At 36.3% G+C, this 27,324-nt stretch overlaps 1 protein-coding gene across 3 annotated transcripts in view; it reads right to left on the bottom strand.

The window, feature by feature from the left end:
* PIK3C2G (phosphatidylinositol-4-phosphate 3-kinase catalytic subunit type 2 gamma) overlaps positions 1–27,324 on the bottom strand; it is a 384,573-nt gene that overhangs the window by 213,569 nt on the left and 143,680 nt on the right. For all 3 annotated transcript variants that reach the window (XM_023226228.2, XM_023226229.1, XM_023226230.1), the window contains 2 exons: positions 13,983–14,076; positions 10,993–11,087 (listed from right to left, as the gene is read on the bottom strand). In XM_023226228.2, coding sequence (XP_023081996.1) covers positions 10,993–11,087; positions 13,983–14,076 — 189 coding nt within the window. The remainder of the gene's footprint in view (positions 1–10,992; positions 11,088–13,982; positions 14,077–27,324) is intronic.

Below are 27,324 nucleotides of genomic sequence, written 5' to 3'. Positions count from 1 at the left end.
TCTATGATTATACGCTATGATTCTATCTTATTTGGGTCAGGGAATATATTTGAGAGTTCCAAATTTAGGTGATGTGATGGTTTTAATGTGTTCCCTTTAAATATTCATGAGCTGGAAACTTAATCCCCAATGCAACAGTATTGAGAGGTGGGGGTCTAATGGAAGATGTTCAGGATCCATTCATTCATGAATTGGTTCATGCCATTATAAAAAAGTCTTGCAAAAGTGGGTTTGCTTTTCTTCACTCTTCTACCACATGAGGAACAACAGTCCTTTCCTCTGGAAGATGCAGGGTTCAAGGTGCAATATTAGAAGCAATATTGGAAGCAGAGACTGGGCCCTTACCAGACACCAAACCTGCCAGCGTCTTGATCTTGGATTTTTCAGCCTCCAGAACTAAGAGAAAGAATTTCTGTTGTTTATTTCTCAGATATTCTGTTATTGCAGCACTGATGGATAAGGATAGGGAATGACTGAGCCATGAGATGAAAGGATTCTGAATAAGTCCCATCAACGAGCTGATGACATTCAATTTTCTGTCACCATCTCAGATATTTTCCCTGTTCTTCAGGCCTGTACCCTACTGCTTACTGTGTATTTTTAGTTGCACAGAAACCAAAGACTCATTTGCCTACATTTTATTATTGTCATGTTCTTTCCCATCCTAGAGGGATTTATTTTCTAACTCATTTAACTTGATGAAATGGGTAACTTAATTGTATTAGCATAATTGGTAGTTGCTTAATTAAATAGTATTTTTGAGAAAACTAAGAAAGTCTTGGTTTTATGAAATAGGTGCTGAAAAATGAGTACAAAGTGAGTCTACTAAGTAGATTACTCAGTTATTGTTATCATCACTCATGGTTTAAGAGTAAAACTAAAAGAGCACACTTAATGTTTTATTTTTATTTTTATTTTTTTTGAGATGGAATCTAGCTCTGTCACCCAGGCTAGAGTACAGTGGCATGATCTCAGCTCACTGCAACCTCTGCCTCCTGGGTTCAAGCAATTCTCCTGCCTCAGTCTCCCAAGTAGCTAGGATTACAGGCACCTTCCACCATGCCTGACTAATTTTTGTATTTTTAGTAGAGACGGGGTTTCACCATGTTGGTCAGGCTAGTCTTGAACCCCTGACCTCATAATCCACCCAGCGTGGCCTCCCAAAGTGCTGGGATTATAGGCGTGAGCCACCACGCCCTGCCACACTTAATATTTTAAATGTCAATTAGACACTATAAAAGAAAGATTCTGGAAACAATCTACTATCTACTTCAAAGCTCCTTCAAGGATACAGTGTTAGTGGGCTTATCATATATAACTACTCATTAACATTTACAATTGACAGCACTTGTGAGTCATGCCAACAACTAAGGGCAACAATTTTGAGCTTTTAATCACCTCAATTTGCAACATCATTTTCTTTTCAGTTTTGCTCTTAAGTTAAAAAAGAAGTCACATCTTCAGTACTTGAATGAGTTCCTAATTGTTGATAGAAAAAACAAACATTTCATGAATTCTTCAAATTACACTTTTTGAAAGTAGATGTTGAATTAGAAAGAAATATGAATTCAGCATGAGATATCATAACATATTTTAATTTCAATTCTTTAATCAGCTAGATGATTGTCATTGGAAAAATCACTTAACATGTTGAGATCCCTTTCTGGGATAGCAGATGATCCTTCAAGTTCCATTTGACTTCAAAATACTGTAACTCTATGAGTATCTGTTAGTGTATTCCTTTTGGATGCCAAATTCAAATATTATTAGAAGACAAGAATAATTTCTAAACAGAATGCCTTTTTGTCAACCATATTTTTTGTTGGCTAGAGCAAAGTCAGTCTGATTGAGAAACAACAAATAGTTAAACACTATAATACTGCTTTTCAAGGACTTAACCCAAATCCCTAGTATAAACCATAACAGTAGGGGACTAACATTATTATAGGGAAACCGGATTACTATCTAAGGAAAGCAGTGATGTAATTGGATGTGGTTATTGTAATGAAAAATTGCTGGACAGTGGATTAGGAAGCTCAGTTCCCAAAGGCCTGGGTGGGTCCAAGTTTCAACATTTGTGTTCATTATGTATATATATATTGTTCATTTCCATAACTCTTCACTTTTTCTTGACAAAATGGAAGATTTTGAGGGAAAAATGTTTTAAACTGTAGTAGGACGAGCTGCAGACAAAACTCCTCAGACACTGAGTTAAAGAAGGAAGGGGTTTATTCGGCCGGGAGCATTGGCAAGACCCCTGTCTCAAGAGCTGAGCTCCCCAAGTGAGCTACTCCTGTCCCTTTTAAGGGCTCACAACTTTAAGGGAGTCCACATAAGAGGGTCGTGATTGATTCAGCAAGCAGGGGGTATATGATTGAGGGCTGCATGCACTAGTAATCAGAATCGAACAGGACAGGACAGGGATTTTTACAATGCTTTTCCATACAATGTCTGGAATCTATAGATAACATAAGCAGTTAGGTCAGGGGTCAATCTTTAACTACCAGGCCCAGGGCACGGCGCCGGGCTGTCTGCCTGTGGATTTCATTTCTGCCTTTTAGTTTTTACTTCTTCTTTCTTTGGAGGCAGAAATTGGGCATAAGACAATATGAGGGGTGGTCTCCTCCCTTAAAACCAGTGATACATTGACAATGCAGCTCTTTTCTTGGCTTTTGCTTTGATTTGTGGTAGAAGTTTGTATAAGATTCTATTTTCATAAGTATTTAATAACAGTAATAGGGCTTAAATGACACTAAATTAATTTAAAGATTGTATGGTATTTTAAAAATCTTTTTATTAAAGGAACTACATAAAACCTCTATTGCATAAAATAGAAATAGAACAAACAAAAACCACTGTTCCTGTATTATGCCTTAACTGGAAAACTATGCTGAGGGATTTTACAGATTATTGTGTACAAAGGAAACCTTGTTACCACTCTCTGCCTCCTCCTCTTTTTCTTCAGGTTGGTTGGGATAGAGAACAGTTACTTTTGGTTTAAGCAAGTTGCTGAAAGTAGGGATTCTATCCTGTGTATACATTTATGAGAACAACAGGGTGGAAAGATGATTACAGCAGATCAATATTAAAAGTCATTGAGACATATCTTTCCCTTACAAAAAATGAAGCAATAATTCATTATTTATTACATTGTAAAGGTAAAAAGACAAATTAGTTGCAAAATAATGATTCTCAGAGGTAAAGGGCTGAGGCTTTAAAGCCCCCTATCGATTCTGTAGCATGTGTGCTCTGTTGCTCTGCAAGACTTCCCTGAAGTACAGCTCTTTCCCCTTGCTTCGGGGAGTGTTCCAGACATCAAAGCAGAAAAAGAGAGCATTTACCTCCTTTGTGTATTCATTTGTAAGCCTTTATCAGTATTTAAAACTGACAGAATGGGAGCACACAGACTTTTTATTCACTGGATGTCCGGCCTTGCCTCTCTGCTTTTATTTGGAACAGGTCATAGGCAAAACTGTAAAGTGGACAAAATTTGTTGAGCTTCCTCTCTCTACTCTGTCCCCGCCACGTGGCCAGTGGGCTCTTTCCTCCTGCCTGGATGCTAATATGTTTGCTCTTGAGCTTCTTTAAGTTAAGGATCATCCTTTGTTTTATCATTAATAGTTCAACAGTGTCCAAAATGTTTGTTGCATTAATGAACAGATGATAAACTAATTCCTATAAGCATTAGATTCAGAATATATATATATATATATATATATATATTCATATTAGAAGAGAACTGCTGGAAGAGAGCAATACTTAACCTCAAGGAGTGACTTGTCAATGAGAGAATTTCAGGCATCAGGGGATACGTATTGTGGAGAGGGGGTGAGAGAGACAACTGTGACTTCGAATCACGTGATACCAAATTTCCACATCTTTTTGCTTTATTTAAAGTCATCTGTGACTTGAGAAATTGCCCCAAAATTTTAGATAAAATAAGTGTAGGGAGGATTGTTTTAAAAAAATAAATGGACAGATTTTTGGATCATCTCAGTTTTATGGAGAGCATTTTAAGTCACAGGATATGGTCATTTAATACCCTGTACCAGAGACAACATTAGCTTAATTCATTTCGTGGTTTTCTCAACTGGTACAGAAGATGCTGCTCCATCAACTTGTTCTTAGGCCCTAACTACTGACTTGGTTAGTCCTGGACTTCTGCTCACATTCTCCCTCCTCTTCAGTTTTGGTTTCACTAGTGATATCCATTGCCTCGTTTCTTTTTTCTTTCTTTCTTTTTTTTTGAGACGAAGTCTCGCTCTATCCGACCGTCTCGGCCTCCCGAAGTGCTGGGATTACAGGCCTGAGCCACCGCGCCCGCCCCCCCTCCATTGCCTCGTTTCTGATCAGGTCAGTCTCCTGGAATTGCTTTAGCCAGGCTAGCTCTTAGTTGACCTCTGAAGCAGCTCTCCTCCGCCCCCTATTGACATAAGTATGCATGTGCACAGCTGGGTCCAGGAAACTTAATCCTATTCATACGTTGAATAGTAAATTATTGAATGTCTATAAAGTGCCAAGTACTGTTCTAGGTACGTGTGATATATCAGTGAATAAAGCAGAACAAAAGATCCTTACACTTATAGAGCTTGCAAATGGGAGCCTCATCTCAGGTTATTCCCATACTTTGAAAGGAACACTTTGAAGAGATTTTTGCATTATGAGCCTTAAGTGACACTTTATAAAGGAGTTGTGTTATAAAATGGCTTCCTACAGGAGAGTTTTTCATTCCAATTGGTTCTCTCTTGGAGTTTGTTCAATCAGACTTGGTAGGAGGAGTGGGAAAGACTGCAATACTGCTGTTCTACCTACGATATAACCCATAGCATACTGGTGCTCCAATTTCTAAAAACACATATTTCAATTCTTTATCTTCCATAAGAAATACGTATTGTAAGTCAGGTTCTCTGGAACAGGGCATGAGACAGAATTTCACTGTTTGGGATTTACTGAAGGAGTGCTCTTCAGGAAAAATCCTATGAGGGAGTAACAGCAGAATTATAGGGAAGAGAAAGGAATTAACAAGGATGAGATTTCAGGTCAAGTCTAACCTTGATCTGATTTATGGGGAGGCTCTGGAATGTAATTTATATCTTAGAGATTTTCCCACTTCGTAGGCCAGGGGGCTATGGAATCAGAGGCTCATTCTGCAGAGAAGGGGCTGTATTCAGTTAGCCGTCACTGCAGCAGACGGGAGTGGGTGCAGCAGCCAGGTAGTGGCGCACAGCCAGGTAGAGGTGCCTTTGACAGTGCCTGATTTCATATTCCCTGAGTACCATGGAATTTCTAGTACTGTGTGTGAAAATATGGATGGCCTTACAGACATTTCTGTGGATTCATAATTTTGAAAACATTTTTTTGGGTATCTACTGAGTTTCAGACACTGTGCTGGATTGGTACATGGACGAGTGTGACATGATTGCTGTCTTGAGCTACTCTGTGGACTAAGAGGGGAGGGGACAGGGCAGCAGGGGTGTCAAGGGAGTGTGATATGATGTCCGGCAGAGTCGTGAACAGTATGCTGTGGGACATGATGTGGAAGCAATACTCAATCCCAGGTGGTGGCTGGGAGAGGATCAGGGAAAGCTTCCTGGATGATGTGACATCCCAGGCAATTGACTCAGAGCCTTCATAAAGTCTGTTATATTATTTTCCTGTGGCTGCCGTAACAAGTTAACACAAACTGGTGATAATAGAAATGTATTCTCATAGTTCTGGAGGCCCAGAGTCCAAAATCAGGGTGAAAGCAAGGCTGTGCTCTCTCCCAAGGCTCCAGGGGGGAACTTTCCTTGCCTCTTCCAGCTTATGGTAGCTATAGGCATTCCTTGGCTTGGGGTTGCATCAGTCCAGTCAATGCCTCCCTTTTTAGGACCTTCTCTCTGTGTGTGTCTTCTCCTCTTCTGCCTCTCATTAAGTCACTTGGCGTTGGATTCAGGGCTCACCCTGATGATCCAGGGGGATCTAATCTCAAGATTGTTAATTTAATTCTATCGTCAAAGACCCTTTTTCTCCATAAGGTCACATTCACAAGTCACAGGTTTCTGAGGTTAGGCTGCAGATATATCTTCCTTGGGGCCACCACTCAACTCAATACTTCACTGGTGGTTAAAGTGTTTCCTATTCCAAACAGAAAGGGGCACCACATTTAAGCTTTTGTAATTAATTATTACACAATGGAGGAGGGGCCTCCTGGGCATAAGCTCCAAATGTCATGGTTCCCATTTATAGCCACCTTTTAGGATGCAAACTGTGAGGTAAAGCTTTTACATTCCAACACAAAGCTTCTAGTTAACTCACTTGCCTTGGAAGATAGGGGCTATTCATCCTACATTCACTCTTCCAGTGGAAGAGACTCACTGTGAGCCTAAGTCAATTTCTCCTCTCAGAAAGGCTATCCACAGTGATGCCAAGTAGTCAAGATGGTTTTCATTCCAATTTTATTTGTTCATAGCTCAGTATCTGGTGAGGCAACTTTCTGATCAGTGATAGTGGCAGGTGGAAGCTGTGGAGCAGGGAGTGCTGTTGAGGATACATAGAGTTATAGGGTTTGGTGAACAATTGGTCATGTTAGTGAGAAACAAGGAAGACTTCAAGACCTGGGTGAGCAAGACAGGATATTTAGTTCAGTGTTGAATATGGTGAATCTTAGGAAGCAGTAATTCATCCACGTGAAAAAAATCTCATTAAACTCATGATTGATGGGTTTCCAGTTTTTTAAAACATAAATAAGGCATTCTTTTAAGGAAAGATATTTTGAGTATTTTTTTTTCATGAATTGTGAGATGCGAGCTGCATCTTTAAAATTTTAACACAGATATTTTGCACGGAAGCAATCACTCCCTAAATATGATGCTAGGTTTGAGCTATTTTTTTGACTCTGATATATTTTAAATATAATTAATATTATTTTATGCTTAGTGCGTGTTGCCTGATTCTTAATTTTTATTTGTTTTAAGGGGTTGTAGGCATTTTTAAAATCTTCTCCCTTAGAGGATCAGGAACAATAACTAATAGGTAATAGGCTTAATACCTGGGCGATGAAATAATCTGCACAATAAACCACCATGACACACGTTTACCTATGTAACAAACCTACACGTGTGCCCCTGAACTTAAAAGTTAAAGAAAACTCCTTCCTTGTTTTTATTTCTCTTTTTTCATATTCTTACAAACAAAGCTCTCAAAACAAACAGTCCATTTATAATTTATATTATTTTCTATTCCTTCTTAGTTTCTTCTTGAATCACTGATAGGAAAAATGGGCTTGACTTTTTTTTCGTAAGGATGAGAATTATACACAAAAAAGCTTCCCTTCCAACCTTTTTGGAAACAATGACGTATTTGTATTTACATGGATTTGCAAGTATGGCATTGATTTACCACTTTGTGTGCACTCATTGTTGCCTTTCAAATGATCATTTTTCATACAGCTTTAGCAGATGAAGAACTTACTGAGGTGGTGCAAGTATTTTAACAATCATTAGTCAATTAGAATATGTCTTTAATATTTTATTATATTTTTAAATATATTTTTAAAACATTGTCTTTTTTTTATTTTTATTTTTTAAGACAGAGTCTTGCCATTGTCAGCCCAGGCTAGAGTGCAATGGCATGATCTTGGCTCACTGCAACCTCTGCCTCCCGGGTTCCATCAATTCTCCTGCCTCAGTCTCCCGAGTAGCTGAGATTACAGGCCGCCACCAGGCCCGGCTAATTTTTGTATTTTTAGTAGAGATGGGGTTTCACCATGTTTGCCAGACTGGTCTCGAACTCCTGACCTCAAGTGATCCATCTGCCTTGGCCTCCCAAAGTGCTGGGATTACAGGTGTGAGCCACCGTGCCCACCTAAAACATTGTCTTTTTTATATTTTATACTTTATATGCTTTTATATTTTTGTTCAGATATTAAAATAAAAATTGTTATCTATGTTACTTTTTAAATATGCCTACATTTTAATAATGCATGCAAAAAACAGTAAAGTTTTAAGGGAATTAAACATTGAGTTTAATGTAGTCCTACATTTAATATGACAGCAGAACACCACAAAGTGTACCCACTTAACTTTTCTTTGCACCAAGGTAGCTTTGTGAAAAACTGAAGAAAATAAGGCTTCATTCAGAGCTTTAATAAGAGTCTATTCATGGGAGGGCCTCATGCCAGTCAATGTATTTCATGTTTTATTATAGTAACATGCTAGAGGAATTGTTCTGGTTTTTAAATTAGACATTTAAAATGAAAACAAGCATCAAACAGTCTCTAACCAAGTTCCTTGTGTCTCTGCTATGACTTCTTGAGTGATTTTCATGAGAAGAGTGATCTCATTATGAGTAACATTTCTTGAAGCAGAAAAATATGACACTCCAAATGATATTGACTTGCTGTTTACCTGTTATTTAGTGGTCTTAACTATCAATCAAGCAACTAAATGATGCCTGTCACACACTCATGAGAGTAAAACATAGATCTAATTTTATCCTTAGGTCATTGAAACTTATAATTGCTAAAACTTTGTCCTATGAAATTAAAATTGAATCAACAAGGTTAATAATACAAAGAAAAGTAGGAAGAACAGCATGCAAAGAACATTATGTTCAATAGGATCAAGTGTAAGTGATGATAGGAGAAACTGTTTTTAAAAAAACAGGATTGGAACCAAAATTTGTTTTTAATATGTGAGTTTTTAACATTAGAAGGATTTTATTCTTAACTCTCAATTATATAATCACAAAAAACCCAATGTTTCAGGAAAATATACTTAATCCTAACACAAAATTCATGTCACTTATCACAAAGTTAGATAATCAAGTGTATAATGGAGAAACAAAACAGAAATAGCAATTTTAAACCACATGAGACATTGTAAAGAATTTTTTTGTTAATAAACAACCCATAAATACTTTTACATACTACATTTCAAAATGATGCCTCTATGAATAATATGATAAAGGTCATAGTGTTGAAGACTTTAAATTCAAGGTCATCATGTTGAAGACTTGAAATTAAATTCAAGGTTGTAGTAATGAAAAATTCAAAGTCAAGGTCTTGATGATAAAGACTTTAAATTCAAGGATACATTGTGTAAGAAAGTACAAACTACTAGCTTTCAAGTTATTTAGCCAATTAGTTCTCTGTGAGTACAAAATATAAGAAATCACTAAATGGATTGGCCTAATTACAAATTTTGTTTCATTTATAAGTAACTCTCAACTTCAAGAAATCTTTTCACAGACTCATTCAGTCACATGTTATCTATCTACCCTTGTGTCGGTATTTCTGCTACACTTTAAATCCTTATTCAAAACAATTCCCTCTCAATTTCTCTATGTTTATAAGTAAAAAATAATTTAAAAGAAAGAAATGTCGGCTGGGCTCAGTGTCTCACACCTGTAATCCCAGCACTTTGGGAGGCTGAGGCAGGCAGATCACGAGGTCAAGAGATCAAGACGATCCTGGCCAACATGGTGAAACCCCATCTCTACTAAAAATACAAAAATTAGTTGGGCGTGGCAGCACGTGAGTGTAGTCCCCGCTACTTGGGAGGCTGAGGCAGGAGAATCACTTGAACCAGGGAGTTGGAGGTTGCAGTGAGCCGAGATTGCACCACTGTACTCCAGCCTAGTGACAAAGTGAGACTCCGTCTCAAAAAAAAAAAAAAAAAAAAAAAGAAAGAAAGAAATGTCTGTCCCTTAGCTAGAGAAAAAAAGCAATCCATTTCCTTCTTTACTTCAAAAACACAAAACTAACCAAAACAATCCAGTTCCTAATGTAATGTCACACAGAACCCAGGACCTGGAACAATATTTCATTCTGGTTTTCTTGCTATATGCTGAGAATAATGTAGTTATTTACAATATTGAGAAATCTATTTAGCAGACTAGAATCATCCCAGTGCTTCCATCAGAAGAAGGCTTGCTAAAAAAGGCACGAGCAGCAGCATCTACGAATGGGAACATCAAAGACTCTACTCTGTCTTTCTCCTCATCTTCTTCTGATTCATCCATATCTGCTGAATCATCATCATCATCATCATCATTTTTTCTCCTCCCCCCTCATCTTTCTCTTCCATCTCTTCATATTCATCAGGACCCATTTCCAATCATACTATAGGTACCCTGAATGTTGGACATGCCATATGGAATTGGAGAATGGCAACATTAAAGATATTTAAAGTAAAGGAAGTGGTAGGTATAATACCCTTCCATATATCCTCGTGTTGTAGAGAATGTGGTACAGCTGCTCTAGTCATATGCCCAAACTTGACTGATGATTGGAAATTCACAAGCTACTCCAGGTCCTTGAACTTCTTCCACTTCACCTTTAGCATTCATTAGTCTCCACTAGCAACTGTCCAACTGACAAGCCTTCTCAGGAATAGCATCTTTTGATAATCTTAATTTGGTACGTGAAGAAATAGTGGGGTGGATGTACAGAAGCTAAGTTCTGGCAGAAACGATGGGGAAACTGAAATGGTAATATCCTCAGGTGTTGCTACAGAAATTCTGGCATCTCATAAATCAGTCTTATTTCTTCACTAATGATATTTCAAATTTATGCTTTAGGAAAAGTTTAGTGCTCTAGAAATATTCAACAGAATGAGTATACATTAGCCTTTGGATTTTATGGTTTATAACTAACATTGCACAGAAAGTATTTTATACCACATGTTCTTCCAAAAACATTCAGTCTCATAACTAGATTTTATATTAAAATCTTCAAGGAGTAGATATACAAATTGTACTTGTCATTTAAAGCTACAAGAAAAGTATCATTCATATTTGAAATTCTGTTTGGATTTAACTTCCTGATTAACAGTAGCAACTGTCCAACTGGTAGATTTTAAAAATGATTGCAAATTATCCTCTTAAAAAAAATAACATTGACAAAGACTCAAAACTGCCTGAATTTAAAGAAATCTTCTGCTTCCTCTAAAGCTGCCCCATAGAGAAGTTGGCAATTAAAAAGGCATCCTTGCCTGTTTCAAGTAATCTTACCAGTAAAGACGATGGGCAACCTGGATGCTTTGCAAGGAGCGGTGGAGTAGCAGTTGCACTAAAGGACTCTCAAGGGTCCATTCAAACTTGACAGCCTAAAGTAAGAGACACAATTACTTTACTTGTCAGTAACAAAATTATAGCAGAATACAGAGGGACTTCAGAGGCTTGAGAAAAGACTAGATAAAACAGCATGCACATTTTAACAAAATGCTGATAACACATTCAATGGTTTTATGAGTCGGTGTATGACTAATAACAAAACACACATACATTACACCATTTGGATTTGTGTAGTCTTGCTTCCTTTCCTTGTTATGGATAAGAAATAAGGGCAGGAGTTGGTAGAGTTCAACCATGTGCTGGGGGAGAATACTGACACAAAAAGTCCTGGATTATTAAACACAATATTTTAAGCCATAGATATTTCTTCCTATTTGGAGATGAAATTAATGCACATTCAAAGCCTTAACAGAAATCATCAACTGGTGTATCATTATTAACCTCCATGCCTTGAGGTTTTGCTTAAAAGTTCAAAACTATTACTACCATAACTCAGTCCCAAATCCTTTCTTTCATCTCCACTGTGAACAACTCTGAAGTTTTTTAGGATACCCAACTGGGTAGAAAACACAGGTAACAATGGCAGCCCCCGCTATCCTTAGGGATCTAATTTAGGGCTTCACCTGTCCTCTGCAGGGACTTCACTGACAGCAATCTGTAGCTGAGCTGCTATCATCATCCTAGGAATCTGAATATATGAAAATGAAAACCAGGTTCTCATAAAAAAGCTCATTCCTGCTTGAGAGACAAAGCTTCTATCTTTAGTTGTTTGATAAACCATTTAAGTCTCTCTCTCTTAGACACACACACACACACACACACACACACACACACACACACACACACACAGTTTAAGAGTCTAAGCCAGGCTTTATACCACAGTACAGACAGCAGGAAAAAATGAGTACAATATCCAGTCATATATACACTTGAAGAAACACCTCAATATGCTAGCCATCCTCAAGAATGCGAAAGTTTATAAATTCCTAAGGTGTGAGGGTGCTGAAAATGAGTTCAGCAAATCTGCATAAACTCCTGATGCCGTCCGAATGTAGAAGGACAATAGTGTGTGCTGTCTTAAACTGTAGCCATGGCCCTCTCTCACTTACGTGCTAATATTGGGCTGGCTAGGTCATAGGTTTTATTTATGCCCTAATAGTGAGCATATTATATGAGCGTATGAGCAGGAGGTATGTTTCAGAATTACCTACCTGCTTGCCTTTTTAGATGTCTGCCCCATTATTTCTTCCTGAACCCAATAACTATTTGTTATCCCTCACTTCCAAGCTTCCTGCTTTACTCTGTCCACTGATACAATTTCCCCCCAAATCCTGCCTGACCATCTAGAATGTAGACAAATTTTCTGGTGAACACCATATTATCTGAAGTGGTTTGCAGTAACCTCTGGGTCTGGGTCTTATTTGACTGTTAGCTATGAACTGTATCTTCTGTTTTGTTATAGCCTTAGAGTCCTTTCTTACAGTTTTAATATAGACTGCATAATTCCAACATGATAATACATAACAAAATAGCATGATTCCAGAAAACAATCAACAGGTTAGGATTTTTTATGTGTTGGAAAGTTTGAAATTCAAGGTAGAGTATAGAAGTCTAAGGACAATGAACATTTTGAAATTCTTCCTTTTCTTTTAAATTTTCTAGTCACACTATGGATTTCTTTCCATCTCAGGACATTTTATACGCTTCCTTTTTAATCCTAACATAGTTGAAACTTTAATTTTGCCTTCTGTGTATTTGCTGTGTTAGATTGTGTGCACCCCTTCTTATAAATTTGGATTTGTGGGAATATGGGCCTCAATGACATTCCTGATGCCAAGTGTACTTACTCAGATAGAGACTTTCAAATGAGTTTAATGTCTACAAACTTTTGTGAAAACATACTTTCCTGAATTGGGCTAGAAATAGCATGTTGCCATACCCTTGAGTCATGAGATGACCGGTGAACTTGTAAGTTAGATTAACCTTTATTTTCAAGAAAGATTGGATTGTACTCTATGGTACAGCTATTTCTCTCTCTCTTAAGGAGATGTTCAGAGAAATGCATAATATCTATGCAAAGTCATACTCTACTAAAGTTTATTAATATAGGCTCATTCTACCTGTTTCCAGTTACTTTTCAAAACCTGAGGCAACTGATATTCAAACTAGCTGTAACTTTCAGATAAAAAAAAAAAAAAAGCTGGATTAAAAACAAAACAAAGCATAAAAAGCCACAAGTTTAGATCTATTTAGCTCTCAACATACAGTCATCCTGGAAAAAACGAAAACAACTTACCTTCTATAGATTAGATATTCTGTTACTTACATGGTCATGTGTGGAATGTGTAATTTAATTGTTTATATTTCATCATATTCAGACTAAATCAGTCTTTGCTTCCATTACTAGATAACATTACATTATTTTCTAAAATTACTCCAACATTGTGATATTTGATGTTACTAAAATGTACTATTTGGTGACAAAATTTGGCTATTAGAAATTACTATGATAAAATTTATGATCAATATTATAAGCCTCTAAAGAAGTGCAAGAAACTCATGAATTATGAGAAGTTGCCTAGCAAATGATTATTTTCTATATAACATTTATCTGGTAATTTTTATCATTTTATATATACATACTTGTAAATTTTTATCACAAGTATGTCTATTTTTTCATGTTTTAATTAATAAATGAAATCATTTATTAAAAATTTTCCTTTTTGGAATTAACATACATACCTTTTTTGTAATTGTAACAGTTTCAAATACAGAATGTCTTCCTTACCCATGTTGGCATCATTTAGTTCCTTGGGTGGCCAAATTGCAATATCACTTCTAAATGGTCTATTGTTGATTCACTGGGAACCTTTTAGAGAATAATTAGTTAAAACTCTGGGTTTCCTTAGCAACTCTGCTGTTCTTACCTGAACTAGCTGTGGGAGATATTCCAGTAGTTCATCATTCAAGAGGGTGTCTAATTGTTGAACTGCCACTTTACGAATTTCTTGATCTGGAAAACTAATACATAGTAAATATATCCATTAAGCTGTTAATGGTAAGGAATAATGCATAAGACATGTCAGGGAGAACAGAGAATGAATTCTGTCCCCAGTGTATAAGGTAAAACAATTATCCCACAATCGATTAAGGTAATATTAGCACCAAATAATTATTATTTTTCCATATTACATACTCTCATGTGGAATGCAGTAGGAAATCCTTTCAACTAGACTTTGGAAATGTGGTTTTAAGTCTGATTCCTGCCAGCTTTCTTATCTATAAAATGTACATCATGGATAATCTAAAATCTTTTCTAAAGTAGTATGAAAATCTTTGCTTATTTAGCCAAGCATTTGATAAATAAGTTATTACCAATTGGAGATCTGGTTATATGATTAAAAATGGGATCTAATATTTTTAACCAGTCTTAGCCTGATCTTAACAAAAACCAGAAATCTAAAGTTCTTTACAATAAATAAACAAAAATAATTTAATATGGCTAAATCTTACTAGACTGTGAAGTTCTTAAGGGTAACTGTGCCTTATTCATTTTTGGATGGCATTTGCCTGTTGTAAGATTTAGCAGCCATTAGGTACTTAATAAATACTTTTTATTGAAATAAATTTGTGAAGTTATTTAGCATTTGAAATCCTGTTCCAAAGACAATTTATCCTCAAATGGATTCCTCAAATTGTCATCTTGCTCCATCAGAAGAAACAGATTCAATTATCTCAAAGTTCCTGCTTGGAAATAATTTTGGCTCCATATTGTTTTGACATGATTAGATATTACTAGGGCTTGGATAAGAAGAATTAATTTTAAAGAAACAATTTTTCAGAAAAAAATTAACAAGTATAATGTAAAATATGAAGGAACCACTTATAGTAATTTATTTACAAATAAATAAAAAACAAACTCGAAATTGCTTTTGTAGACAACTAACTGAATGCTCTACAGTCAGGTGAGGGCTCTGAAGACTGGCTTCCAGTAGGAGGTTAGAAAACTGCAAAGTCTTTAATGGCCAGTGTTTTCTTAGCATATCAGATTACTGAAGGGTAAATTGGGAACTATGCCGCCATCCATCAAGTAAACAATGGTATCACACAACTCAACTGTCTTGGATGGCAACTTCAAATGGAATGCTAAGCAAATTACGTATTTTTTCTTCATTAAACTGAGCATTTTCATTGCAACAAGAATTTTACCTATAAGGTTAGTCAGTCAAAATGCTTATTTCTGACCTGCAAGTACATTTCCAGTATTTTTCTCCCTTTGAGCATTCTAGCAACAAGACCTAGTGAGAACTGTGGTCCAGACACATTTGGTGAAGTATTGCAAAGGTCACAAGATCTCAGCATAACGTCATGCACAGGTGGAGGACAGAAGGAGTACAATTAAAATGCAAAGCTACAAGCAGGTCAGCTTGTTTTAGTCCATTAAGACTTTAGCTTCTCCTAACTAAATGTGATTGACTCTAATTGATTGCTCTCAATTACTGGACCATTTGTCTGAAGCTTGTAGACATCAAGGTCAGTGTAAGGACAGTTTGAAGTCTTGGAGGGAACAGTTTACTAGGTTAGTTTTGTTATCTAAGTGATGACTTGTTAAGTTAGCTAGCAGTCGCCCATGCGTCCCTGTGTGACTATTTTACCTTATTGATAGAAATGACAAAGAAGAAATAAAAAAGGAACATTGCAACAAAACAAAGCTCTTTGGTGAACATTATACCTTTAACTATAGATTTATTTCCACTAGAATGCAAACTCCAGAAAAGCAGTGACTTTTTATCTGTTTTGTTCATAGATGTGTTTCCAATGCCTTCAGATTTGTAGGCACTCTACATATTTCTTAGAAGACTGTTGAACCTGAACTCATTGTCATTACACCTAAAACATCTTTACTACCACACTTCCTCACTGTAGTCTGTGTTATCACCTTTCTCCAATTACATAGACTTAAAATGTTAAAGGTAATATTTTGCCCCTGTTTGTTACTTTTTTCACCTTTCCCATCTGATGGGATTCTATTCATCCATGAACTCCAAGCTCAAGCATCAATTTACCTGTGAAGCTGTTCCAGCAATATTTTAACACCCTGTGGAGTTGATAACTCCCTTCTCTATAAAATTGTATATTATATACATCATTGAGGACAGGCTCATTTATTTATGATTCCCTAGCCCAAGCACAGTTGAATAAAAGTTTGTGGAATTCTTAGTATTCTCTTATCTTTATATCTAATCAGTTGCCGAGTTCTGTTGACTTTTCTATCCTAATGACTCTAGCCTTTAATGCTTGCTTTTAATTTCTTCTGTTGCTATCTAGTCTAGGCCATAATTACCTCATGCTATACTAATATTTTTAGTAACAACACCTTATCAAATCCCCTAAAGTAAGTTCATTTCTCATAAAACATTAAATGATTTTCTATGTCCAATAAACCTCCCTTTAGCACACACTGCAATCTAAATATTCAAGGCTAGCAAAACACTCTAGATTTTTCTTCTACCATATTATTCACTGAACCAGTCTGGCTTGTTGATATATTACTTCTACTCTGAAAATGCATGTGCCTTTTCACTTTTGTACACACTGTAGCATCTGCTGGAAAACCCTCCCTTAGTTCTTTAAGTTCTGGTCCTCCTTCAAAATGTAGATCAAATTCCCTTGAAGGTGCCTCTGTTAGTCTGTAGTAGTTACTTCTCTGAATGCCAAGGATATTGACTGGTTGACTCCCACTTAAGATATGACAGTGTGTATTAGAATTTATCCTTTTACATATGTGTCCTCATTCCTCAACTACCGACTAATTCAACTGAAGATGAGGATTGTTCAATATTTTCTTTTTTATTGCTAGGATTTAGCAACTTACTCTATATATGGTTGCAATGAATAAAAATGTATTGATCATGATGATAATAATTACAAAAATCCTACTATAAAGTCAATTTTATTTCCTTCTGTGTTTTGAGATAGTTTTCATTGGTTTAATTTTATAAATACCACTCATATAAATTCCAGATCTTTTTTTCTCTTAGTCAAAAGCATAGGAGAAAAACAAATCTGAAGGCAATGAAAGAGAGGGATGTACAGGCATACCTCAGAGATATTGCAGGTTTGGTTTCAAACTACTACAATAAAATAAATATCACAATAAAGCCAGTTGCATTTTTTTTTTGTTTTTTTCAGTGTATGTAAAAGTTCTATTTATATCATACTGTAGTCTACTAAATGTGTAATAGCATTATGTCTAAACAGATCATTAAATTAAAAACGTTTATAAAAAAGACTTGGTTGCTAAGATATGCTAACAATCAACTAAGCAAGTTCTAGTCTTTTTGCTGGTGGAGGGTGTTCCCTCCATGTTGATGTCCGTGACTGATCAGGATGGTGGTTGCTGAAGGTTGGGGTGGTTGTGACAATTTCTTAAAATAAAGACAACACTGAAGCTTGCATCGATTGACTCTCTTTCAGGAAAGATTTTTCTGTAGTATTTGATGCTGTTTGATAGCATTTTATCAACAGTAGAACTTCTTTCAAAATCAAAGTCAATTCTTTCAAGCCCTACCAGTGCTTTATCAACTATGTTTACATAGTATTCTAAATCCTTTGTTATCATGCCAGCACTGTTCACAGCATCTTCACCAGGAGTAAATCTCAAGAAACCAGTTTTTTTTGCTCATCCATAAGAAGCAACTCCTCATCTCTTCAAATTTGTCATGAGATTGCAGCAATTCTGTCACGTCTTCAGGTTCCACTTCTAATTCTAGTTCACTTATAAGTTCTACCACATCTACAGTTACTTCCTCTGCTGAAGACCTGAACCCCTTACTGTCATCTAAGAGGATTAGGATCTACTTCTTGAAACTCCTGTTAATGTTGATATTTTGACTTCTTCCCGTGAATCACCAATGTTCTTAATTATATCTAGAATGGTGAATCCTTTCCAGAAGTTTTCCAGTTTACCCAGATCCATCCAAGGAATCATTGTCTACAGCAGTTGTAGCCTTATGAAACACTTCTTAAATAATAAGGCTTGAAAGTCAAAATGACTCCTTGATCCATGGGCTGCAGAGTGGACGTTGTGTTAGCAGGCATGAAAACAACATTAACCTCCTTATACATCACCATCAGAGCTCTTGAGTATCTGGGTGCATTGTCAGTGAGTAGTAATATTTTGAAAGGAATCTTTTTTTCTGAGCAGTAAGTTTCAACAGTGCTGTAAACAGATGTGCTGTCATCCAGGCTTGGTTGTTCTATTTATACAGTACAGGCAGAGTCATTTTTGCCAAATTCTGAAGTGTCCCAGGATTTTTGAAATACTAAATGAGCATTGGCTTCAATTTAAAATCACCAGCTGCATAGCCCTAACAAGAGAGTCAGCTTATCTTTTGAAGCCTTGAAGCCCAGCATTGACTTATCTTCCCTAGCTATCAAAGTCCTAGATAGCATCTTTTTCCAGTAGAAGACTGTTTCATCTACATTGAAAATCTGTTGTTTAGTGTAGACACATTCTTCAATGACCTTAGCTGGATCTTATGGATAACTTGCTGCAGCTTCTACATCAGCACTTTCTGGTTCACCTTTATGTTACAAATATGGCTTTTTTTTTTCTTCCTTGCTTGCTTTATTCCTTTTGAGATGGAGTCTTGCTCTGTTGCCCAGGCTAGAGTGCAGTGCCGCAATCTCAGCTCACTGCAACCTCTGCCTCCCAGGTTCAAGTGATTCTCCTGCCTCAGCCTCCTGAGTAGCTGGGATTTTAGGCACCCACCACCATGCCTGGCTAATTTTTGTTTTTTTAGTAGAGATGGGGTTTCACCATCTTGGTCATCTGGTCTTGAATTCCTGACCTCATGATCCACCTGCCTCGGCCTCCTAAAGTGCTGGGATTACAGGCGTGAGCCACTGCACCCGCCCGGCTTTTTTCCTTAAACCTCATGAACCAACTCTGCTAGCTTCAAACTTTTCTTTTGCAGTTTCCTAATCTCTCTTAACCTTCATGAAATTGAAGAGTTAGGGCCTTTCTCTGGATTAGGCTTTGGCTTCAGAGAATGTTGTGAGATTTGATCTTTTATCCAAATCACTCCAACTTTGTCCCTTGCAGCAATAAGACTGTTTCACTTTCATATCAGTTCTGTCTTCACTGGAATAGCACTTCTAATTTCCTTCAAGAACTTTTCCTTTGCATTCACAATTTGATTAACTGTTCTGCACAAGAAGCCTAGCTTTTGGCCTATCTCAGCTTTCAACATGCCTTTCACACTATGCTTAATCGTTTTAAGCTTTTGATTTCAAGTGGAAGACATATAACTCTTCCTTTCATTTGAATACTTATAGGCCATTGTAGGGTTATTAACTGGCCTAGTTTCAATATTGTAGGGTCTCAGGGAATAGGGAGGCCCAAGGAGAGGGAGAGAGACAGGCAGCAGCTAGAAGGTGGAAGACTCAGACCACATACAGCATTAATGGATTGCGTTCATTCTGTACGGTGGGTGCATCTTGTGGTGCCTCAAAACAATTGCGATAGTAACATCAACAATCGCTGATCACAGATCACCATAACAGATATAATAATGACAATAATACTTGAAATATTGTGAGAATTTCCAAAAAGGGGCATAGTTACACAAAGTAAGTACATGCTGCTGGAAAAACCTCACCAATAAATTTTCTTGATTCAAGGAAGCTGCAAATCTTCAGTTGTAAAAACACACTATCTGTGAATTACAGTAAAGTAGAGCACAATAAAGTAAGGTATGCCTGCATTTGTTTTTTTCAAAAACAGGAGAACAAAAAATTAGTAATACAGTACCTATGCAGTATAGTCAAAAAGGAAAATTGTGTATTTGTATCAATATATGCAAATGCTGGGAATAATTTTTTGCACTTTAATGCAAAGAGATGTCTCTGTTTATTCATTACTACTGCTTGAAGTTCAAGAAGAAACTGCAAGAGAAATAGCTATAAAACTAACCACATCACATTCTGAGATGTGACTAAGGCCTAACTTGACATTAAAGCATATCCGAACATAGCTTGCATCTGACTATTTTAGGAAGTGTTGGCCACATTAAAAATGATGCCAGTAGTACTGCTGACGTTCCTGGAACATGGGCTTTTTCACACTTGTTGGCAATATAGGTCAACATGAATCAAAACAAAAACAAAAAAAACTTTTAAGTGTGCTTATTTTTTTGATCTATCTATTTACCTTTTGGGAATTTATTTTAAGAATATGATGAGTGATGTGTGTATGCAAACAAAATTGGGAATAATTTAAATGTCTAAAAATTAATAAATTAAATATCTAACTATGTGATGGAATATATGCATTCCTTAAAAATAGTAAAAAAATGTTTAATGAAATAAAAATACTAAGAGCCATTTTTTGTAGTATAATACCATTTTAAAAATATGTACGTTTCTCAATATGATTAACAAAAGGATGGGAAGGACCAAAATATTAATACCAAATATCTGAATGGAAGTGTCATAGATTACTTTAATTTTCCTTTTTAAGCTAAGTTTTAAAAAGTTTTTCAAATTTTCTATAAGAAAGTTTTATTAATTACTAAGAAAGCGAATAATACTTTTTAAAAGTAAAGCTTGTCCAACTAGTTAATGAATATATATGAATAATTACAAACTCATGACTAACGCTAGAAAAAAGCTTCAAATCATATGCCCTTTTTAGAGTATACATTGTTGTGTGAAAGAACAAGCATTCTACTTTTTAGTTGACTTAGAATTTTCTTCTAACCTAAGATACCTCTGGAGAATTTATGCTTAATTTGATACCTTTTCAGGGCCCCTGAACTCAGGTATAGATCAATGGACAAATATGTTCCACAAATCCTGGCATTTCTTTTCTGTGATATTATCTGAAATTATTTAAACACTCTTTTGGGATATAGTTGTTGGCATTTCATGCTTAGTTACTTGATCCTCAATGAGGTGAGGGCTACCCATTATTTCTCTGACTTTGGTGTGATATTTACAGACTGAAATGTCATATGTAATAGAAGAACTGCAACCTGTTTTGAATTTCGCACAAGCCAGGTTATCCTGCTTTATTCGATTTGCTTGAAAAATACACATATAATTCCTGCATGTCACACTAGGAGACACTGTTTAGCAATTCTGTTAACCTTGGAAGTACTAATTACTATTGAAATGGATATTACACTTTGAGTGTTGGAGAGAAACAAAATACTGCCAGAAGATTCATCGGGCTGATGTCAACTAGGACCTTAATTATGTTTATAAGAAACTTCCTTATAATCAATCATAAAATAGATTATTACAATGTAATAAATGGAGATCTGGTTTGAGATATAAAAAAGATAAAGGTCAGTAAAATTTCATTGTTTCTTGGGAAGGAGATCATGTAAAGCAAAAGAAATTTTCATTTATTAGGAAAAATATTTCTTAAAATTAGGCTTAACAAGAGTTTGTGTACAATAATCAATTCTTTAAAGTTATTCATTATTCTGTAAGTGTTCACCTAAACACTTTATGTTACTTAATTTACTTTCCCAAATGTGTCTTAATAGGGAGGAAACACAAATCACTCTGTTTTTCTGTTCAGGATTTAGCTGGCCTCCAAGTTGAGCTAACAATTGAGTTTCTGGAATCTGTTAAAGGATAAGATCTCATCGCTAAGATAAATATAACTCTGTACAATAACCATTAAGAAATTACCTACACTTGAACATGGGCCATTGTCCAACGAAGACATTGAGAGACAAAGAAAAAAATACTCCATGAAGACTAAGATTGTAAGGATTAATAAAAAGAATCAAAGACACGTGGCTAAAAATTCTGAAGGTGGAAAAGGTATAATTAAAGCAACGTCATGATTATTTTCAAAGGAACTTCAGTGAAATAGCAACTCTATATCTTGCCAACAATGTAGGGTAAACACAAAATGGAGGGCCAAGCAAAGGATTAAGATGAAATGGTAATGCTTACATGTGCAGGGAAGGAAGAGCACTAAGTGTTCAGGTAACTCTCCAGCTCAAGGTGGAAATAATAAGTGACCAGTGGTTAGGATTTGTTGTACAACAGTGGTTTTCTAATGCTGGGTGTTAGGACATTTTTACATTCTTAAAAATTATTGAAGACTTCAAAGAGTTTTGGCTTATGTGAATGATATCTATCAATAATTATATTAGAAATAAATTCAGGACATTTAAGAAATATTAATTCATTTACAATCACATTAATAAACCCATTTTATGTTAACATAAATAATATATTCCTGAAAAGAATATGTCCAAAACAAAGAATATTTGGTGAGATTAGTAATATTGTTTTACATTTTTGCAAGTCTCTTTAACGTGTGCCTTAATGGAAGAGAGCTGGATTATCTTATTTCTTCCACGTTAAATCTGTTGCCTTATTTTAAATCACGTGGCCCCTGGAAAACTCCTCTCTACACTCATGAGCAAATGAGTGTGACAAAGGAAAAGAGCATCTTAGAATTATTATGGAAATAATTTTAGACTTGTAACACCCCTGTAAGCATTTTGGGGATTTCAGACCTCACTTTTAGAACCTCTCAGTACACAGCACAGTTTGGCATGGGTCATCATTATGTGGCCATAAGTTAAGGAATTAGCCCTTGTGGTCTGTTTCTCAGCCTGTGTTTTCTCTGGACTCAAATTATCCGTGAAGTCATCTGAGCAGCATTCAGACTTGGGAATCGTCATTACTCTTCTCTTTTCTCAAACATTCACAGTTCCTCTCATCTCAGAGTACTGTAGGAATGTCCAGAGGATTTAGGTAAATGTCTATAGGGCCAGTGGAGTCATGATATAAAATTCCAACAGAATAATATATTTTTCAAGTTCTTCTATTTGACAGTAAAAAAACAGTTCTATTCATTTTTAAAATTTTCTCCCCTTATTGTTTTTTTCACTTGTTCCTCTTTTTCTAGTTTGAAAAGGATATAGGAAAAATATCTTACTCAAAGAACTTTTGAAGTGATGGGTGAAAGCCAAATGCGATGTAACAAATGTCGACCTTTAAAAAAAGCAACTTTGAGTAAACTGAAAAGCAAAGAAATCTGAGATCAAATTTAAGTGTAATGGAAATGTCAGACTTCAGAATACACAGCAAGAATTCATGCAGAATATGCCATGAGGCTATTCACAGCTAAAAGCCCCAATGTCAGGTTAGAATTAGAAAATCATCAGAAGTACAGAACTGTTTCTCCAACAGATTTTGAATCTGATGACACACTCAGCATCAGCTTGGAAGAAAAATGTCAATATGAATATCTCTGCTATTTTTCTAGTACTAAAAATGATCAGATGTGACAGAAGAATTTTTTTTTTCTAGGCAAAGTGGTGAATAGGATTTTTAAAGATGATTGTAAATGTCTATCTACTGAATAATTCATGCTCTTTCAAGGATTTTTATATGGTTACAGAATATTAGAACCCAAAGAAACTTGAGACCTAGTTTAACCTCCTTATACAGATGAAAAAACTCAAACTCAGAGTATAAGCAGTTTTCCCAAAACCATTTGTTTGTGGCACTGAAATGTCATCCAAATATCCAAAACACTAGGTCAGTAGATTTTCTGCAGCACCCCCAGCACGGACCTTTCATTTTTTTGACTGGATATTTTTATATGTACTTACATAAAAATCACAAGATTATCTTGGGTATATTATTTATTTTATTGCATTCTAAATGGATCAATAAAGATATTTAATAGTAAGTAGTGTGATCTGTGTAATTGGACTAGGGCATTGGCCCAGTCATGATCTAAAGGGAATAATAATGAATCTCAGACCCAAGGAGACATGGAACAATACAGATATATTTCCTGATGGATAGTATATGGACTTGAGTATAGAAATTGGGAGTTAACTAGATGGTCATTGTATTAGTGAATTAAAATGACTATTTACAATTAAAGAATAGTTCTTGATTTCGCTCCTCTTATATAATTACACGTTGATTTTACATGTAGCTAGTCTTAAAAAGTCTCTGTCATAAAGCCAGTAGTGTATTGAAAGCACCATGTAGATACTATGTTCGGATGCACTAAACATTATATGTAAAGGTAACATGATGCACTGAAAAGGATAGAAATTTTGAGTTTAAACATCAAGGCTGTTCTTTTATTACCTTATGTTCCCTCTCTCTAAGCAAATTCATCTATATCCTTCATTTAATTCACATCCTTCTGTGGATGATTAGAAAACAAACTGGAGTCTCTAGCTCAGATTTTTTGAACAACCAAATCTGTAAATGCAATCATTTCAAAACACCTCAAAGCCAACGAATCCTAATCTGAACAATAATCTTTTTAAAAATTATTTATTTATTTATTTATTTTTGAGATGGACTCTCACTCTGTCACCCAGGCTGGAGTGCAGTGGCACAATCTTGGCTCACTGCAACCTCCACCTCCTGGGTCCAAGTGATTGTCCTGCCTCAGTCTCCTGAGTAGCTGGGGCTACAGGCCTGTGCCACCATGCCTGGCTAACGTTTGTATTTTTAGTAGAGGCAGACTTTCACCATGTTGGCCAGGCTAGTCTCAAACTCCTGATCTCAGATGATCTGCCAACCTCACCTCGGCCTCCCAAAGTTTTGGGATTACAAGCGTGAGCCACTGTGCCTGGCCTGAACAATAAGACTCTTCTAAAATTTGCTTGTCAGCTAGTGTGCCCCATGTTGGTGAGTGTTTCTATTATGACCTACTTACATAAGACAGAAACATATAACTGAGCCTTGATATGGTTTGGATTTGTGTCCCCACTCAAATCTCATGTTGAACTGTAATCCCCAGTGTTGGAGGTGGGGCCTTGTGGGAGATGATTCACTCATGGGGGCAGATTTCCCCCTTTGGTGCTGTTCTAGTGATAGAGTTCTAATGAGACCTGGTTGTTTCAAGTGTGTGGCACCTCTCCCCATCTCTTTTCCTCCTGCCCAGCCATGTGAAGGTGTGCCTGCTTCCCCTTTGTCTTCCGCCATGGCTGTAAGTTTCCTGAGGCCTCCCCAGTCATGGTTCCTGTATAGCCTACAAAACCATGAGACAATTAAACCCCTTTTCTTTATAAATTAGTCAGTCTCAGGCATTTCTTTATAGCAATGTGAGAAGAGACTAATACATCCTTGAAACATCTCTTTTTCACAGCCCCTCCCCATTCAATTCTGCCGTTTTCACTTCCATTTTCTCATTCTGTTCATTTAATTACATCATTGCTGCCACCTTCCTAGGATGACTGCCATTCTCTGACACCTGAACTACTTCCATTGCTTCCTAACAGGAAGCTTATTTTTATTTATTTATTTATTTATTTTTAATTTTTTTAAAATTATACTTTAAGTTCTGGGGTAGATGTGCAGAACAGGCAAGTTTGTTACATAGGTATACGCATGCCATGGTGGTTTGCTGCATCCATTAACCCGTCATCTACATTAGGTATTTCTCCTTATGCTCTCTCTCCCCTACCCCCACACTCCCCAACAGGCCCTGGTGTGTGATGTTCCCCTCCCTGCGTCCATGTGTTCTCATTATTCAGCCCCCACTTAGAGTGAGAACACGTGGGGTTTGGTTTTCTAGTCTCATATTAGTTTGCTGAGAATGATGATTTCCAGCTTCATCCATATTCCTCCAAAGGACATGAACTCATCCTTTTTTATGGCTGCATAGTATTCCATGGTGTATATGTGCCTCATTTTCTTTATCTAGTCTATCATTGATGGGTATTTGGGTTGGTTCCAAGTCTTTGTTATTGTGAACAGTGCTGCAATAAACATACATGTGCATATGTCTTTATAGTAGAATGATTTATAAGCCTTTGGTATATACCCAGTAAATGATTTCTGGGTCAAATGGTATTTCTAGTTCTAGATCCTTGAGGAATTGCCACATTGTCTTCCACAAAGGTCGAACTAATTTACACTCCCGCCAACAGTATAAATGCATTCCTATTTCTCCACATCCTCTCCAGCATGTGTTGTTTCCTGACTTTTTACTGATTGCCATTCTAACTGGCATGAGATGGTATCTCATTGTGGTTTTGATTTGCATTTCTCTAATGACAAGTGATGATGAGCTTTTTTTTATATGTTTGTTGGCTGCATAAATGTCTTCTTTTGGGAAGTCTCTGTTCATATCCTTTGCCTACATTTTGACGGGGCTGTTTGCTTTTCTCTTTAAATTTGTTTAAGTTCTTTGTAAATTCTGTATATTAGCCCTTTGTCACATGGATAATTGCAAAAATTTTCTCCCATTCTGTAGGTTGCCTGTTCACTCTGATGATAGTTTCTTTTGATGTGCAGAAGCTCTTTAGTTTAATTAGATCCCATTTGTCTATTTTGGTATTTGTTAAAGACAATCCTAAGCAAAAACAACAAAGTTGGAGGCATCATGCTACCTGACTTCAAACTATACTACAAGCCTACCATAACAAAAACAGCATGGTACTGGTACCAAAACAGATATAAAAAACAGAACACAGGCCTCAGAAATAACGCCACACATCTACAACCATCTGATCTTTGACAAACCTGACACAAACAAGCAATGGGAAAGGATTCCCTATTATTTAATAAATGGTGTTGGGAAAACTGGCTAGCCATATCCAGAAAGCTAAAACTGGATCCCTTCTTTACACCTTATACAAAAATTAACTCAACATAGATTAAAGACTTAAACATAAGACCTAAAACCATGAAATCTCTAGAAGAAAACTTAGGCAATACCATTCAGGACGTAGTCGTGGATAAAGAGTTCATGGAAGCTCATTTATTTTTGCTTTCCTCACCAAATCTATGCTTCACTCTGAAACCAGAGTGATCTTTAAGAGATGCAAATCTGTTCAAAATATTCTGTTACTTAGAATCATTTATGCTTTACTGTTGCTACTAGTATAAAGGCCAATTTGTCTAACTTGATCCTGCTTTAGAAGTCCTCTACATGGTCTTCTAGTTTGACCTTCAAATGTCAGTTCATCTTAAATCATACACTCCTCCCCTGGACTTCAGCTACACTGTCTCTCTTCCAGTTTCCTATGTGCAGTTCCTGTCTCAAGACTTAGTCATATTTAAGTTCTTCCTCGCAGAAAATCATTCTCTTACTCTTTCCCTTTTGTCAGTTCATTCCCACTCATCCTTTAGATTTGAGCTCGAATATAACTTCCTTAGGGAAGACTTCTCCCCTTTGAAGAAAGATTTGGTTCTTTTGTTGTATGTTATCATAGGATTATGTAGCTTTTATTCAAAGTTGTGATAAAAACTGTTGTT

This window comes from Piliocolobus tephrosceles, chromosome 10, assembly GCF_002776525.5.
Source record: "Piliocolobus tephrosceles isolate RC106 chromosome 10, ASM277652v3, whole genome shotgun sequence".
In the NCBI taxonomy this organism is placed as follows: Eukaryota; Metazoa; Chordata; class Mammalia; order Primates; family Cercopithecidae; genus Piliocolobus; species Piliocolobus tephrosceles.
The sequence above is the reverse complement of the archived record's forward strand: the minus strand, read 5'-3'. Positions and strand labels throughout refer to the sequence as shown.